At 39.7% G+C, this 19,580-nt stretch overlaps 1 protein-coding gene across 2 annotated transcripts; it reads right to left on the bottom strand.

Moving 5' to 3' along the window:
• Positions 1–480: 480 nt before the first annotated feature.
• LOC135481991 (uncharacterized) lies at positions 481–18,959 on the bottom strand. 2 transcript variants are annotated; one of them, XM_064761798.1, is made up of 3 exons: positions 18,691–18,959; positions 18,076–18,218; positions 481–2,324 (listed from the first exon to the last, which is right to left on the bottom strand). In XM_064761798.1, the coding sequence occupies exon 3, from the start codon at positions 2,294–2,296 to the stop codon at positions 1,004–1,006; it is 1,293 nt and encodes a 430-aa protein (XP_064617868.1). In that variant the 5' UTR covers positions 2,297–2,324; positions 18,076–18,218; positions 18,691–18,959; the 3' UTR covers positions 481–1,003. The 2 variants fall into 2 exon arrangements, with proteins under 2 accessions (XP_064617868.1, XP_064617869.1); XM_064761799.1 differs by lacking the exons at positions 18,076–18,218; positions 18,691–18,959 and adding an exon at positions 7,427–7,535.
• Between the last annotated feature and the right edge of the window lie 621 nt (positions 18,960–19,580).

Genomic DNA, 19,580 nt, shown 5'->3' with positions numbered 1-19,580 from the left:
TGACTGAAAAATTGTTAAGTGCGACGTTAACCACCAAGCATTCATTCATTCATTGGTCTGGTTTTGGTCTCTATCCTGTATCCTGTCTTTACTTATTACATTGTGCCGTATATTGTTTTAGCCGCTTACATGGATATACTACAATAAAACTATCCTTATATAAGACACAAACACATACAAACTCGACAGCCAAATTCAAACATCCAAAGAGAGGTGGAGCCAGTTATAAAGCTGCTTTCAAACATTTTGTCAGAAATATTTTGCCGTTAGCGTTATTTCACACAATTGATCACATGACTTCTTTTCTGCTGACAAGTAGACCAGGTTACTTATGAAGGGTGGAACTACGTTCGTGTCAATAAACAAAGGATAATAATATTACTTTTCAAGCTGTATAACCTTGTTAATAGTTTTTTGAGAATGTAAACGGCCTGTGGAAACAATATACAGGCACAATAATTAATGATAATAAAATGACAAAAGTTGTCATAATAATACTTGACAGATTTTTATTTGACTTTTATTGGTTTTCTCGTAACATGAGTATTGAATGTATAGGCTATTATGTTCGTCTTACATCATGAATAAGTTTCTTAGCTAAATGAATAATAAATTAACAAATAGGTATAAAATGACACGAAAGAAAACGACCATAAAAAAGTTTCCTGCGCGTATAAAGCATATAAAACTGACACAATAATAACACTGTCATATCGTTAAGGCCCCAGTTAGTGGATATATCCGTTCATGTTAACACATGTTTATTTCAATACTCGTTTGGCGGTTTCATTTTCTTACAATATCTTCGGTGAGCAAGTATGCACACTCAAGCGCGGCATCCAACTCAGAAGTGGCACGAGTTTAGGCTGTACATTCACCGGAGGTTACATGCGACCCCATGCACGCATGATCCGAACATCATCCCCAGCACAGAGTAACAATTATTCAGTATCTTCTGGAAAACGTTTATTTTACACTTCTCTTTGACCTTAAATTCTCGGCGTCAACATTTTGACACCCAGCTAAGAAGTTCCAATGATTTGTTGTTGTTGTTTAAGTCATCGGTATCAGCGTTGTCGATGTCACTAAGGCGGTCCACAAACTTTTTCGGGGAAGGGATTTTGTACTTACAGATTGGGCAGTCAGATTTAGAGTTTAGACCCTTGGAAGGGTCCACATTCGTGGGATAGCAGCTGAGTCGGTGGCTAAAACTGAAACAACGGCTGCTTTCGTCACTTTCGTCTTGAGGAATGCTGCCATTTTGGAATAAATCCGGCAGCTTGTAAGACGCTTCTGGGAACGGTAGCAAGTCTTTCTGTTCGGAAATGAGCGTGGTTACGTCATTCAGGAGATCAATTTGCTCTGTTAGAAGGCCCTTATCATTTCCGCTGACAATGATGTCACGACTGATATTTGGAAACACAGATCTTTGCGAGTCGCTTATCTGTTTTTTAACAGATCCTTTTGGCGCTTTGGATTTTTTAGACTTACTTTTTCGATGTCCACTTTTTGAAGTTGATTTAGAATATGTTGTAGAGGTCCTTTTGTAATCACAACTTTTTCTCTCTTCTTCATCTTCCACACAACAAGGTCTGACGTCATAGAAGTCTGCGTAGTCTTGACTCCTTGTGTTTTCGGAGTTATCGTTCGTCGTGGACCATGGCAGTTCTTGAGAAGATTGTTCTCTATCGGTTGTTTCCGTCAATTGCGGAAGGTAAAAGTGCAGCTGAACGTTGGTCCTACTGGTAGAAAAATGTCTAACTGGCAAGATCGGAGTCAAAATAATAGAACCGGGTGAACTTATGTCAGATGAATAGTCGTTCAATTCAAGCATTGTTCCCCCGTTTGAGCATGGAGGAGAAACACAGCCCTGCTCATCACCAGGCGAGCTAGAACAATCTCCAAAATATTCTACGCTCAAATCCGCATCGTCCTCTCCACTCGCATTATTTCCAGACGTTACTACCTTTTTTATCGTCTGTCTGTCCACTAGGACTTGAAGTTTTTCACTAACTTCGGCCAAAAGCTTAAATGTTGGCGAATTCCCCCGTCGGTGGTAACCGTGTTTGGATGGCCGGAGTATCTTGGGTTTATCCTTCTGCACAGAGGGAGTAAATCGTTCTGTCCTCTTGGAATGTAACACGCCGTCCAAAATAGGAGGTAAAAACGAGGAGCTGTTAAAACGTTGGGAAACTTGACCACGGTCGTTCCCACAATCTCTGAAGGTGTGAGAACTGTAACAGTTTGTAGTCGTGGCGTAGCTTTGGTTGTAATAGGAGGGATTCTGCACCTCCATTGCTGACTGGCAGTCTCGATCCCCAGATCTGGAAAATAAAAAATTGTTTTCGAATTTATTTATTTATTTATTTGCTTGGTGTTTTACGCCGTACTCAAGAATATTCCACTTATACCACGGCGGCCAGCATTATGGGAGAGGAAACCGGGCACAGCCCGGGGGAAACCCACGGCCATCCGCAGGTCGCTGGCAGACCTTCTCACTTACGACCGGAGAGGAAGCCAGCAAGAGCTGGGCTTGAACTTACAGCGACCGCATTGGTGAGAAGCTCCTGGGTCATTACGCTGCGCTAGCGCGCTAACCAACTGAGCCATGGAGGACCCGTATTCGAATTAGTTCGATGATAGTATCGATGGGTTTAACTAAGACTAAAAAAAGCCAAAAAAACATGGCCATTCCTTTCACGGTGTGGTGATCGATCACCATACTCTTGTGAGAGAAAAAAATGTGATACAAAAATTATGGGAAAGGGGATTCGAACACACGACCGGTTGAGATGCTTTATCAGATGTAACGGTCAAGGTTTCGGGGTATTATAGTGCTCTTGTAGACGAATTTGATGTGATATCGAAAAGATCTACAACCTGACTGAGAAAATAGCCAAAATAAATAAATAAATAATAAACAGTGTTAGCGGAATGGAACGATTAGCTAAGTCTAGTCACCTAACACTAACACTAACATTTGCTATTTCGTCAAAATGTTTCTGTCTTCTGATGAATAACTGGTTGCGGACGTGCTGTTTATATGCTTGTCTTTCAGCCCATCTGCCATATAGGCCTAAGCATTGTGCTCGCCCTATGGGTAAAAGTTTGTGCGTCATAGATAGGGAAGTTCGTCATTTACTTGTCAAAGGCCTGGCCCCGGGGATCATGAAGCGACCTAAGATGTAAGTCAACATTTTAGATCATATTAAAATTGTTATTTCTGATGTAACAAGGTCAAAATATTGCTTGACAACATAAATTCTAGGTCAGTTATTCCACACAAATATCAGCAAAAATAACGCTCCTAACGTTAAGAGGGCTTCGTGCAAGTCGACACAGAACATACACAGAATATAGCATTCAAGATCAATGGTTTGACACTCTTTGTATACACTTACATCTTCGTAAACCACATGAACGTGCCACGATCGAACAGATGTATCAGACTTTAATCGTATTCAGAAGCCTCTCACCAATGCGGTCGCTGTGAGTTCAAGTCCAGCTCATGCTGGCTTCCTCTCCGCCCGTAAATGGGAAGGTCTGCCAGCAACCTGCGGTTTCCCTCGGGCTCTGTACGGTTTCCTCCCATTATAATGCTGGCCGTTGTCGTATAAGTGAAATATTCGTAAGTAAGGCGTAAAACACCAATCAAATAAATCAATAAATTCATCAATCGTATCCTCCGTTCAGCGGAATAAAAGGTACTATCTAAGGTCCTATACGCAGCATCAGTTGCGGATGATTAGCAAGTGTCTGACGTCGTGTCTGACGCTGTCTGCTCAAATCGTTGGGGCTTGTTAGCGAAAATCGATCAATAATGATCTCCTAGAACCATTTTCAACCGATATCGCATGTATGTCATTGGTTGACGCATTGAATAACGTAATAGGCTTCGTGGACCTCCCCAAAACATAAAAAGCTCTCACCAATATCTATTTTCAGGTGACATTTTGAACCTCACATATGAAAAGCTTCCCCTTGCATCTATAGGAGAATTGACATTTTCACCTGTTCAAATTGATTTCCTTGCCATACCAGATATGTTTGTATTACTCGCAAATTATTTTTAGCATAGCGATGTACAACCGATTGTTTATATAGAGTCTCTCAGTCTGAACAGGAGATGTTTCGGTATGAGTATGTACTGCATGTGGGCTAAGTGTCGTAGCTATAGTTCACTTATAACTTGAAATAACATGAAACATGAAAATATTATAATTTCGTCGTTCAACGCTATGCCACAATAACATATCTTATACATTAAGATCTTTCGTGTTATTTCATTGAAATAATGCTGAATTGACGGAAACAAAATACATGTACCGGTACTTCTGTCCTACGTATTTTTCCCCCCAAAAGCTAAGTTATCCCTGCAATGCTATTTAAATCAGTCCTTCAGAGCTATTTAGATCAGTCCTTCAGCGCTGGTTAAATCCGTCCTTTTGAGATAGTTAACTCAGCTAGGTAAATCAGTCCTTCAGCGCTGGTTAAATCCGTCCTTTAGAGATAGCTAACTCAGCTAGGTAAATCACTCCTTCAGCGCTGTTTAAATCCGTCCTTTAGAGATCGTTAACTCAGCTAGGTAAATCAGTTCTTCTACGCTAATTAGACCAGTTTTTCAGAGCCAGCTAATTCAGTTCTCCAGAGCTAGTTTAATCAGTCCTTCAGAGCTAGTTTAATCAGTTCTCCAGAACTAGTTTAATCAGTTTTCCAGAGCTAGATTAATCAGTTCTCCAGAGCTAGTTTAATCAGTTTTCCAGAGCTAGATTAATCAGTTCTCCAGAGCTAGTTTAATCAGTCCTTCGGAGTAAGTTAGCTCAATCAAACTATTGCTTGCTCCTCTATCCCAATACTAACAAGGATTCCTATGATCCGGACTCCAATGACGATAATTCTGACTCAAGTGAACATTTACCAACATTTATCAACATCTACCAACATCTACCAACATTTACCAACATTTATCAACATCTACCAACATTTACTAACATCTACCAACATTTACCAACATCTACCAACATTTACTAACATCTACCAACATCTACCAACATTTACTAACATCTACCAACATTTACCAACATTTACGAAACCATTGGATTTAACAATAAGGTTTTATCAGCTAAACAGATGAATATTTACAGCCATACCTATTTGAGAATTTTTACGAATCTGACTTGGACTGTCATTATTTTGAAAGACAGCAGAGAGGAAGGTGTGAGAGTGGCATGAGACCACTATAGGCTAAAGACATCCACATTTCAACTGTTGTAGAATACATATTTTCTAACAGTAGACTTCCTTATGCAATGTAACCCAAAATATTATTTGTTTATTTTAGATTTTTTTATTTATTTATTTATTTTTGGTACATTACGTATGGATGAGACATTTGTGAATCATGGTTACAACTAACACTTGTACGTATTTTCTCGACGACATCATGCAGACAAAACGGTGTAACTTAGTCAGCTGATAAGGGTTATTGTTTGTACAAACATCCTATAATCAATGTAGACATATCCTGAGCATTTTTATATCAATGACAAGACCTTGTGACAAAAGACAGATAACACAATCTTTATGTTGAATTAACGGAATATGTGTGTTACATGTAACAAAACAATCTGCTGCAATAACACTGCAGATAGAATAATACATTCTAGCATCACTCAGACAACAGATTTTCTGTTAAAATTAACACCGATTAATTTTTGAGTATGTCATCTACTGCATTATGCTGGCTTGTACACATGACAGTTGTTTTACGTGGCCAGCTGTTCAGGACAGCTACAGCTAGTCCTGCTTACATATTCGTGTTTTTGTTATTGTTGTTTTGTTTTGTTTTTGTCACGTGTTGGCAAGCGTCATGAGGCGACGGTTCACCACACACAGGGTACATCTGCACTCATAAGCACAGCCTCCCGTCATTCATTTCTGGAAGATTCTGTTTCTCAACTGTATATCGCGAACACTCTTACATCGTTATACTCAACTGAGGTAGAGCAGTATGACATCTTACGTAATAATACAAACTTAAGTATGCCAGAAAATACTAGTAGTACTGAGCTGATTAGTTGCCAGGAGACAAATTAAAAGTAAAATATATAAGCGCCTTTAATGCACAATCGAATATGTCAGAACACGGCATTCAACTTACTAAAGTTTCAGTTTCGTATTCTATATAATATACAATTAAGTATGTCAGAATATGGAATTTTGAATCCAATGATTAAGTGATGAGTGGCCAAATTGGAGGTAAAACATCCACTGAGATTCTCTACAATATATTAGAACTGAGAATTAACCGGTTTCACTCTACCCTTAAGGGTCCAGGTATAAGTAATATTTTATCTTTACAGTTTGTATATTTATTTATTTATTTATTTGATCGCTGTTTTACGCCGTACTCAAGAATATTTCACTTATACGACGGTGGCCAGCATTATGGGAGGAAACCGGGCAGAGCCCGGGTGAAACCCACGACCATCCACAGGCTGCGACAGACCTTCCGACTTACGACCGGAGAAGAACCCAGCATGAGCTGGACTTGAACTCACAGCGACCGCACTGGTGAGAGGCTTCTGGGCCATTACGCTGTGTTAGCGCGCTAACCAACTGAGCCACGGAGGCCCTATATAGTTTGTATACAGCATGTACACAACCTGTGTGCTTTCATCAAGTAGCGAATGGCAAGCTTACCCAAGTGAAACATTATAATACATGTTATTTTAAGTAGCTGGTCACTGATTATCACTTTTACCTCAGGAAGCCTTATGCTTACAATTATTCCTAATAACACTTGAAGCGAAGCCTGGGGGATACGCCTGCATGTCGAGATACTTATTCACTTTCATTTCTGATAGTATATGTGCACAGGTCGTTAAAGCTCGGAGCGCCATATATACACTAAACAACTTTCCTTGACGTTCGGTCTAAAACAGTTGAGCCAAAGGAAATTCGTATACAATACATAGAGGCTACAGTGCATTATGATGTTACGCTATGATGATTGGAGGATACATGGGTATAGAATACAGTCACACATCACATTCTAATCTTAAACTAATTAAAGATTATCGAATGCACGTGCATCGCAATCTAGTATACAATGAACATATTTCATTATATACCGAAGGTCGCAATGCACAAGCTTCACAATGCGTATACTATTGTAGGCCTACCAACACAATTTACATTCTTACTGAGTATTTGGAAATGGAGCTGGTATGAAGACGACGATGCTCAATTATATCCATATATATAGATATATATATACCACACCACGTCTCAAATGGTACCAAATTCTAATTAACCCAAACTTACAGTTAAAACAGTAAATCAAACTTAGTCATTCCCTCGATCAATGACAGATACCAGTTATTTATTATGAAAACTGACTTTTTAAAATTTCAATTAGGCCTACCTGGATTTGACGTACGTCCTTGATAAGTTAAAAACTAGCTTGTTTTCGCAGCTTTAAGCTGTGTTGTCATGTATAGAAGAGCCTATTGCAGTGAAGGCAGTATTCCAGGTGACTGGCCACACGACTCTGATCACAGTCTACGCTGGCGTGAAGGTTTATATATACCGCATGACGTACATACCGTACTACCATGTCAACGACATCTGGACAGGGTGGAGGTGTTCGGGTTATTGGGGTGGGGTGGTGGGGGGGGGATTGGAAGCTGGGTGGGGTGGCGGTCATGGACAAGGGTCGAGATCTGTGTACAAGCATGTGTCCCCGTTAAACCGAGTGGGTATGGTTATGTAAGCAATGTCATGATCGACAGCGCTCAATCAATGACACCAGACACGCATTATTTAATCGAAAAGCCCTGTTCATTTTTGGCCATTGGAAGGAAGATCGCTGCTTCCGAGCGAAGCCATGCGTTATGCATACAACAGAACGGCTTTCAGAAACAAATAGCCGTATTTGCTAATGTCGTTAGGCTCATGTCTGCATGTGCAGGCCTAACATTCGTACGAACACCTGCCGATATTGTTTTAGTCTACACCAGAGTTATATACACATACATTTCATACCATGCACCAAAAAATCGATGTTGCTCTGCTGGTTGAAATTCCCAGATGTCAACCTATCACCTTTGGTCACGCTGCCCAGCTGCCTCTATGTAGAAGGGATAACGGTACATTATCTAAGCTCCTGACGCCTCGGCGATACCTTATCTACCCATGGTTCTCATGCTCTCAAAAATTGACACCATTTTGCACTGTTTCGTGCATATATGTACCTGTGACTTTCGTGTTCACGGTCTCATCCAGGTTTTTATTTCCACACATGCAGTGGAATGCTTTAAACTGGGCTTATGAAAATGGAATTTTTTTGGAAATTTACCCACTAAATGTATTTGAATCCCATTAACCGAAAAATTATACCATTATTAACCATTTTTTCATTTATTTTGACACATAAAAATTATGATACCGCTTGTAGTGTTTTACATGGGTAGGCCTACTATAGATGTACTGAGATCACTGTTTACACTGTTTATCAACCGCCTGCTTATTTTTGCACAACTATGCATTGCTTTTCGTATAATACTCAAACTCACTCCGCGTTGTAGTTATTAAAGCCAAAAAGGAAAATGGGTGAGCGAGTTTGTTTCTGCTTTATATAGTCTGACATTAAGTATTATGACAAAGCCACTTGACCTGAAAGAGGGTGTTAACCCATCATGCCTGTGGAAACTAGAGTAAAGTAAATGTATATACTTCCAGCTTAGAAATTTACAACAACAATATCTCTACAAGAAAAGAAAAAATAGGAACCATAGTCTAAAATAGGAAAAAATGTAATCCATTTGTTTTCAACAAAAAAAAAATCACCCTGCCAAGCTGCATGCACAAATGGTGCAACGACATCTAGTATACATCGATTCCAAATTGACGGTAGTGCAAGGATGGGTGACTGGTTGGATGGTGCACCCCACGGTGATGTAAATTATGTCTTTAATCTTCAGTGTCATGTATAGCATTACACAATGTTACCATTTCCCGTCGATATAAGATCCATTGTAGGCTTCATTCGGCCACGGACAAATTAACTCCTACGAGCAGACGGGATCGAGATCGTAAACAATGCAACAGTCGGCATGCAAATGATTTATTACCGATGTACTAATTATTTTGTGGTAAAGTATAGACCCACATCCACGTATCAGGTTACTGGGGCAGCACACTCAGATGCACCCACACCCTTTTCACTCTCACCCTAACCCAGAGACACTGCGTAAGAAACGTTCGGTTTTACAGCTCAGATCTATGGTTAAAGCACTGGTCTGTTGTTCGAATCTAGCTCTCGCTGTTTTGACTAAGTCATAGACTTTGTCAGTTACTATATAGCAAAGGACTGTCGTTTCCACCGGACACTATTTTTTTTTTTTGCATTGACTGATTGATTGATTTAATTGGGTTTATACGCCATACTCAAGAATATGTTTCGCTTATACTATGACCGGCCAGCACTATAGTCGGAGGAAACCGGACAGGGCCGAGATGAAAATCGTGACTATTCGGAAATTGCTGGTGGGCTTTCCCACCTACTAACGGAGAGGAATGTGAATTCAAAGACAAAATACTGGTGTCGAACTGCCCTGAAAGGTAAGGCTTTCAGATCTGAGACATTAAGCACATTCAGGCAAAGAAGAAAGTGCTAATCACTAAGCACACATTTCTGCGGCTAATTAGCAGTATTCTACGCACATCTGCACATCTGAGACACGAAGATATATTGTGTTGTCACGTTAAATAGTGTAGACAGAGGACTTTCCATTAGCGAAGCTTTATCGGTCAGATCAGGGCTTCGCTGACATGAAATTGATACAGACGAAGAGGGAACTCGTCCAATAAATAAGTTACCTGAAATCAACTCACATGATAATATTTCATGTGTCACCTTACTCAAACCAACTAGAAAATTCCATATCTGAACTCAATATTTTAATTCGACATGCACGTTCATATCAAGTTACTCTGATGTCACTCAATTTCTCCTTTCAGCTCGTTTAACATAGTTACTCCTCGTTCCACGTAAGCTTGTCAAAATTATTTCAAGTAGTCGTTTTCAATAGTTTTGATTTAATTATCAACTCCAGGCCTATATAACCTCCATTTCAACACAAATAAATGCAAATGATGTATGCGAACGGTTACAACAATCTCAAGTGAGAATTATTTCAAGTAGTCGTTTTCAATAGTTTTGATTTAATTATCAACTCCAGGCCTATATAACCTCCATTTCAACACAAATAAATGCAATGATGTATGCGAACGGTTACGACAATCTCAAGTGAGAATTATTTCAAGTAGTCGTTTTCAATAGTTTTGATTTAATTATCAACTCCAGGCCTATATAACCTCCATTTCAACACAAATAAATGCAAATGATGTATGCAAACGGTTACGACAATCTCAAGTGAGAATTATTTCAAGTAGTCGTTTTCAATAGTTTTGATTTAATTATCAACTCCAGGCCTATATAACCTCCATTTCAACACAAATAAATGCAAATGATGTATGCAAACGGTTACGACAATCTCAAGTGAGAATTATTTCAAGTAGTCGTTTTCAATAGTTTTGATTTAATTATCAACTCCAGGCCTATATAACCTCCATTTCAACACAAATAAATGCAAATGATGTATGCAAACGGTTACGACAATCTCGCTTTTAAACAGGAAACGGGAGCCACTTATCAGCAGGTGCTGGTTTCTTATATAAAAAGAACATGCCACAATTTTGTCCAAGCTTTGCCCTAGTTTTGCGGCCTGTTAAGATAAACTTCGAAGACCTTTATATTGGAATGACGTATATTTCGAATACCTCGGCGTGTTATCACTGGATAATGTGTTCCATATACGTATATTCTGCTGGAAATATTCCACACTGGTCACTGGTGTTGTGACACGAAATGTGGAAAAATTGTACATATATTTCTGGTTCAGTTTCCGAGAGTTCATCACTAACTGGGTCAGTGAAACATACATAGAAACTGTATAACCTCCCGTACGCGAATCCAGATACTACTGGCGCGAGGTATATTGCCTCACGAAATGCGCTTGGTTCCTTTCCTGATCTCAAAATATTCGGTGCATTAATCACACAGTATTTAAATAAATTAACGCCTTGTCATTTTTGTAAATACAGGTATTCCAGCAAACTTAAATTAATATGCAATCTCAAGTTATATCAGCATTTTCAAACAACATGAATCATCAAGCGCACTGAAAACTTCGAAAAACGTTTTTGATTTCCTTGAAATATGAACTAAAATCTCCTATGTCGAAATTGATGTTCCCACGAAAGGGGATTAGACGTCAGCACCTATACTATGATCTGAATATCATTTTTGCCTGTTTTTCCCCAACAAAATGTTGGCCTGAGCATAGAAACCTTGATAAAGTAAAACGGTGTTAAAACGCAATCTGTGAGCGGGGAAGAATCCAGTCAAGCGAATGAGTCAGTGTGAAGATTTGAACCGCGAATTTGGCGGCACGATAGCAAGATTTAAACTAATCTACGGATGTCGTAGTATGCTCAACATCAGTCATCAGAAAGAGACTTATTTCCTTACACCCCCTGCTTATCCAACATAATTATGACCACAATTGATGTTTGCTTATTTTTGTATACGGCTATAATTAAAGACTGATACCGAAAAAAACACACAAAAAAACACAAGCATACATCTGTACATTTTATCTATTAGACGTGCAAGTTCAGGAAAGCATGATGGCCGTTACACAAGGATTTGTGCTGACAAGTTCTCTTTACTTTAAAGTTCGGATTCCATCCTAAAATGGTCCATACTGACGCAAGTAAAATTAACTTATTTCTTCGATAGCATAGCAGGTAGTTCAGCAAACTGAATTAGAAACATCTTCAAATGACCAGCAAAGCAAATACCTAGTTTCGACACAATATACGTTGGAATCACGTTGACAAGAAATGCCTGTAGACAGGAGGACAGACGGCAAGACAGGAGGACAGACGAACAGACAGACGGATGGCCGGGCGGAAAGAAAGACTTATCGTTATATCCTCCTGTATGTCCTCCTGTATCCTCCTAAAAGTGGCAAAGAAGACTTGTAATAAAAACCAGTGAAGAATTTACCACGAGCTGTCAACCATAGGGGATAACCGTATATGAGCTCTGATTCAAACGCGCTCAGCTTTTTCAGAAGAAGATTCCATGAATTTCGTCCAATATGGGACCAGCTTAGACACTCAAGGTAACGTGTACTGAAAACTTTTATGTAGTAGCTCTAATAGTAGCAACTACTATTTGTGGCGGTTTTGACATACATACATGTACATGTACCGTTTTTTTTTTTTAAATTTTTTTATTTGCTGTTGGCTTCCTCTCCGGTCGTGAGTTAAAGTCCATCTCGTGCTAGCTTCATCTTCGGTCGTACGTGGGATGGCCTGTCAGCAACCTGCGGATGGTCGTAGGTTTCCCAAGGGTTCTGTCCGATTTCCTCCCACCACTATGCTGACCGCGATATTATTCAATACGGCGTAAAACTTCAAAGAAATAAATTAATTTTACCTGCGTCAGTCTGGGCCTATATCTCTTACCTTATCAACTCTCTTTCCTTAGTTATGAGCAGTTCAACGCTTTGCCTATCGACACGTAATCCGTTGAATTTAGACAGATGAATAATAACCACTTCGAGAAAACTTAACTCTGACGGCTATAAAAGATTTCTGGAAGTAAATGTGCTGAATTAGGCCTATATACATATGCGATATATTCTGGCTTAAACTGGACTTAACCCCTTCTGAGGGCAAGCCTTATAAGTGTTTTACTTGTAATCGAGACCAGATTAGCACCGCATGATCGGAGGTGTAAAGCCCCTTGAAGAGAGTAAGCCAACGCCGCATGTTATGTCCACATGGGTGATGAGATTAATTTATGGGACACAAAGCAAAAGTCAGCTTGATACATGACCTAACCAACAGGCAAACAATCAGTATTACAAGCCGAGAGCAAAGTGGACTTCAAACATGCAAATGTTTTAAACTAAGTATACATACTGGTATTAAAAACTGCCCCACTAAACTGGCAATCACAACACCGTTAAGAACAAACCTGTATGTTATTTGGGGGTGATTAGCGTGATTAGCGTTTCACCGCCGCGCAATGACACTGGAGCCACTCACCAATGTTTGAGGTCGCTGTGAGTTCAAGTCCAGCTCATGCTGGCGTCCTCTCCGGTCGCACGTGAGAAGGTCTCCAGCAACCTGCGGGTGATCATGAGTTTTCCTAGGGCACTGAACGGTTTTATCACACCATAAAGTCTTACAGCTTTATCAGACAAAAATGTAGTCTTATAGAAGTTTATAAAAGGATACAGAACCGTCTGTATGAGATTGTGAAGTCAAGGATGTGCCTGTACTAAGCTGAATTTTTGGTAATTCAGCGAGACCAAGGATCAGTGGTTTTAACCCATGAAATCCTATATCAATTACCAGCCAATCAGCGTTGATCTGTGTTCCTTTAAACCGAGCGTCCTAATCCGGCATATATCCGGCATCAAAGCCTTGGCACTTCTCAACAATCTGGTTTTATTCATGTTCGAAAGTAAAGGAATATTTTTGTGCACTGAAAGATTGATTTTAATTACACCTAAAAAAAGGTCACTGTCACCTTAATTTGGAGGTAAAATGGCAAAACCGGTTTCCTTGATGTGCTCGGGTTCAAAAGTTCCATGTTATAGTAACAGGTAAACTACTTAGAAGGCAAGTACTTGGCAGACAGGAACACCGTAATAAAAAGAGCCCAAAATGTTGTTTTCACGGTAAGGCTGTCTGGATTGAAGTGTATTTAATCTTAGACATCCTTTAACATTTCCAGAATTAATAGCTTACACATTGAAAGACAAGGCACACCCCCCGTCACCTTATACATGAACTGAGCATGCATGTCTGTCGAAACCTGTTCGTCCGTAGTTCTCAAGCGACTCCATGCCATTATTAATAATTTTTTTTTTAATTTTAATTATCCTAAGCCGTTGGATGCACGCATCATTTAACTATAGCAATGTCTAATTAATATATCTGTAAATCACACAATTAATGAGTATCTTGTTCTGCACGGTCTACTCGCTCCTCAATAAGAAAGTATCATTAAAACTCACTGCTCTTTGCTGATGCATATTATGTTCGACAAATTGCAGAACATTTTTTTTATCTCCTGATTTTGCATTTTAGTTTTATCTCCTGATGTCCTAAACAAGAAGTGGGACGAGTGCGAAGATAACGGCGTGTAATTAAATCTTCGTAAAACAGGCAGCAAACATATAATTAAACTGAACTGATTTTCCTGTCCATCATCAAGTTTCTTTTGCGTCTAGACATCGTTGTCAAAGATGTATACTCACTGACATCGATATATTCTCCAGGGTACCCGATCACGTGTTAGATAACGCGAATTTACAGAGTTCATGACGCAGATTCATTTTTTCACATAACGAAATATCACTAAACAGATTTGCTTAAATGAGAGTGAGGCATAAGTTATGTTAGCGTACTGACCCGAAGCGGTGCAGTTCAGTGCACATATACTTTTAAATATGTTCAGTGCAAACGGTCAACAGGGTAGAAGTACACTGAATTCTTAGTGAATTGTATAACAGTTTTCCTAACTTTTCTCGTAAATAATCTTTTTTTTTTCAAATACAGAAAGGTCAAAGGTCAGAAAGACGACAACGGACAATTACGACAATTGACAAATATTCAAGAATGATGTCGAAAAGATGTACAGAAACGATGTTTATTGAGTGATAATATCTTTCTTTTTCATGGAAACTTAATCCAAAACCATGATAACACGTGACCTCAGTGCCCATGAGACGTCTTACTGGAAAGTGACGTCTCACTGGAAAGTGACGTCTTACTGGGAAGTGACGTCTTACTGGGAAGTTAATAATCATAATCATGCATTCTTTTGCACTTAATGCAAAACTCACTTAACGAGGCACCACGCTTCACGACGCGGTCGTGGAAGGCCCACATTTTCACGATGCGGCGGTGGAAGATACACATGTTCACGACACAGCCACATGGAGAGTCCACATTTCACGACCTGGCCAGGACACGGGGCAAACCGCGTACAAGTCACTAACGAATATTCCCACGTGTGATATACAGATTTGCCCATCATGTCGGTGAAATACAAGTGGTGTTCAGCGAATGTTAGATAACGCCAATGACCAGACGACCGTCGTGGATTGCTTATTGTCAGAAATGCTTCACACACAGTGAGTGGGGGGACAAAATTCCCTGTCCCATGTCGGGTTCGAACTCAAACCTCGTGTGTCATAGGGATTGAAAGGCTAGAGTCTTCAACCACTAGACGCAGCCATGGAGGGCTTACGTTATTACAGAACGCTGCCATGGAAGGCCCATGTACATTACAGCCACCGGCCAGCTCAGCTTCAACGTTATAAAACAAGGCAAGTAGGCCTGCATTTTAAACGACACGGCAAGTGAGGGTTCACAATGCACAATGCCGCGTACAGCGAGAGCCCACATTACACGACGCGATCACGAAGGGATCGAAATACCCGAGGCAGCCATGGAAAAACCACACGGAATCTACTGCACCATACACAGACATCAGCGTCGCAAAACAACTTTCGATTCAATCACCGCTTAGTTCACTGGTCCGCGGTAGAGGCCGGTTCTAAATACATATTCCATCAATGATTTATTGGAATTATTTTATTCCTGGGTGTTGAATCTTGAACATCGTTCTAGACTGAAATCCCACAATTAGCATTTAACATTTATCCATCTGTCATCTTAAATCGTGACCTGATTTTTGCGCGCCAGGTTCAACGCTCTGGATAAAATCTCGGTCACAAACCTGTCGTTCCTGGGTAAACATGTGCAATATAGGTGAAGCATGGATTTGACTTAATTCAATTCGACCTTTGTGTCAAATTGTGTTTTCCTTCAGAAAAATTCTTAAATAATGGACTGAATGAAACAACTTAACGGATGTCAAGTGAGTGCGATTTTTTTTTTTTAAACCTGAGCAAGACTTGACTGAGAGACATGAGATGCTAATTGGAAAAGCCGAAGACAAAAATAATCACGTTGTGTTGTTTACTGTTTACTTGTGAAAATGTCACCAACTCATCGATGTAAACATTAAGAATGTATCGTAACAAAACTGATCACCGTGACATTGTATTTTTTATACAGACCCTTGAAGCATTTCCACTGTAATCAGTTTTTCTCTATGTAGGCCTACACTTTCAATATATATTGAGTCTATAAGTAACATTGACATCCGAATGCGGTTGGTATGTTGTTGTATAACCTATGGCCGTTTTGCATGCACATGCATGACGTCTTTCGTAATACTGTAGTGTACATTAAAAGGTCAATACTGACAAACAATGTCCACGTTCTTCATTATCTAATAACCCCTGGAAATACCGGAATACTTGCCGAGTAGCTAGAGGCAAGAAGTCCACAAACAGTCTACTAATTGAAATGTACACGAATATATAACTACAAGTGACCGCCACAGATAACCAAACAAACCCTAAAATACCACATTCCGTATAATTTTTCTAAAGATCATATTTTATAATTTGGATGGCAGAAGCAATAAAACCCAAGCCACACACTGTAGATGGTTAGAATAATGGTGATATGTATACAAAATGGTCCATGCGATATACACAGAGATTAAGAACAGATTCTGCTGTATAATCAGATTATGTATAAACAATAGATATGTTACACGAGATGCGGGTTTAAACGGTACGGTGCGGTAGTGTGGCCGTTTGCGCAACACTGTTTAAACGGGAGACAAAAATTACACCTGCTGCTGCCTCGCTTGGCGCTCAGCACTGAGAGGTTAGAGCAAGGAAACATAACTGGTTGGTCCGGTGTCAATATAATGTGACAGGGCGGGTGTCATCTCTGGTGTCTTCGGCATGATACTTCAGTGGCGGCAGCACTTTGGCGGCATGGATTCGCCCTGCCACTAGAGGACATAATATATGTACATGCACATAATGAGTCATCGTCGTCATATGACTGAAAAATTGTTAAGTACGGCGTTAAACACCAAGTATACATACATACATACACCACTGCTTAATATTCTTTTCATTGGTAGTAAATGTGTCTCCGGAGAAGTTGTAACACAACCTGCACGCCAGTGTGTTCGATATAGCTATTCAATACACAGCCCAACATGCAAAGTGAGCGGATATAAGTTTATTGCATGTAAGCTCACCATTGAACAACTCGGAAAAGTCACCTGCGTCAATACAGTTCAGCACAGATTTGAATAAACATATACGCCATAAATTTGCATATTTCAATTCCTTATTCGAAATAATGACAATTTAAACGTAGTACATGTATACTTACTTCTGGAAAGGCCTACTTGTATAAACAGTCTGTGTGTACAATTTAAAATCCACAGTCACTAATTGCTCATACAGATATGCACATTTTTGTTTCCCTCTGAAGTCATGCAGAAAGGAGCTGCACACAATTGTGTCAATTTGTCTATACATCTATAATATCGGTACAAAATAATATAAGCTATGCAGACAGTTTGTGTACCCGTTTTACATATACCCATTATGTATGTATGTATGTATGCTTAGGCTTTAACGTCGCACTTGCCAATTTTTCTGTTATACGACCAAGAAGAGCCACAAGGTGTGTGTCCCTACATTGTGTCTCATATAGCCATTATAAAAAGTACAAAACTATTTCGTATAACATGACAGATGTACAGCGAATTCCTACCTTCCCTACCTGCATATACACTGCCCTATATACTAACATGTCATATTCTACTGACAACCGTAATATTTATTGTAAAATTAATGGCATAAGTGACAAACCTGTTCAAGACAAATAAATAAAAAATACGATCATGCCTCTGATATTAAAAACAATAAAAACCGTCTTAAAATTCGTCTATAAAATGAAACATGAGATTCGTAATGCTATATAGGTGACCTACTAAATGCAGATTATCTTTATCTCTGTATGAAATTAATTTTTTCCACCTACCCGAAATTTTCTTATGGCTGAAATCGCAGATCCGGTTTCGGTCTGATGTGGCTGTGGCGATGGCAGTGATGTGAATGACAGCTGAGTTTCGTGTATGCAGATTACAGTTAGAGCCACCTGGGTGACGTCACCGCGCAGGCCATCTGTGCATGGAAGAGACAAGAAATGGATCTCCTCACAGAAAATGACAACTGACTCAGTGGGGTGAAACATTTAACCGAACTCTACACTGTGACCAATTTACATGCACAAGAGTTCGTTGCGACATACATATGTAGTTCTAAAGTAGGAACCTCCAAATCCTTTCTCAGATCGGATTTCGAGCGAATTCCGCCGCATGCAGGCTTAAGCAGGCAATCTAATCAGAAAGTTAACCACCCATTTCAATACATATTTTGTACACCTACGCCAGTCACGACTGCAGGCTTTTCTTGGGCACAGTCTGTCGTTTACAGTTTAGCTTACCACTGGTCTATGTATTCCGTTAAACACAAATACAGTACAAGCCATGTCAGAGCATAATAAGGTGGTTATATTGTTGAGAGCGTATTTAATCGCATTTACGCTGAGCTTACTACTTTAAATCTGCACGATGTAATACAAAATACGACTTACTGGAATGGGGCATATATACGTCATAGAAAATCCTTTTCCAAAGTCAGTTATTTCTTCTGAAGTAATTACTGTACAAACGTAGGAAATTTGCCATGCACTTTTGGAGGTTGACTTCCTTAAGGCTGAATCCAGCAAAGTCCAGTTTTTATCGCCGTGTAAGATTAAGATATAGAGATCAGTCAGGTTAGTAGCTCCTCACTGACCCATCTCTCCACTAGGTGCACTCAAGCTTAAACAGCTCAAGCACGTTTTCCAAACAGTGCATGTGTCTTAATAGATGTTTACTGAGGGTGGTTGACATCACATGGGAGCTTACGCATGCATTAGCCGGCGAGTAATACTAGTACATAGCCAAGCTGTGCACTTTGTGAGCGTCTCGCCGATCACATAACACCGAAGTCGGGAATGCACGCTTTTCTTCTCCCATTTCGTTTTGTTGACAGAAAAACTAGAGCGCCACGCGACACAGAATCTAAATTCAGACACAGTTCGGATATTTAAGGAAACCAGGCCTGCGGGTAAATACACAGTTGGGCTTCAGGGTTCGCCGTTTGGCTATTAATAGCTCTTGGCATCCCTTCGCCACATTTTTCTTGTCTTTAATTTTCAGTGTAAGTAATGGAAAAAGGCGCCATTGTCAAATGACGTTGTTGGTTGACATTGGCGGTGTTTTGTAACATAAAAAACATAGGTGGATCTGTGTATATCACGCTGAGCGCCACGTGAAAAGATAAGTGATCAGCCTATAGCCTATAAGAGAGAGAGAGAGAGAGAACCTTCCGAGGACACGATATTTAAGCTGACAACCAAATTATGTCATTTCCTTTGAATTCAACCATGTATTGGTTAGATCCATTTCTGACTGATCTAATTTGTAATAGTTATCGATT

The sequence above is a fragment of the Liolophura sinensis genome, chromosome 1 (assembly GCF_032854445.1).
Source record: "Liolophura sinensis isolate JHLJ2023 chromosome 1, CUHK_Ljap_v2, whole genome shotgun sequence".
Taxonomy (NCBI): Eukaryota; Metazoa; Mollusca; class Polyplacophora; order Chitonida; family Chitonidae; genus Liolophura; species Liolophura sinensis.
The sequence above is the reverse complement of the archived record's forward strand: the minus strand, read 5'-3'. Positions and strand labels throughout refer to the sequence as shown.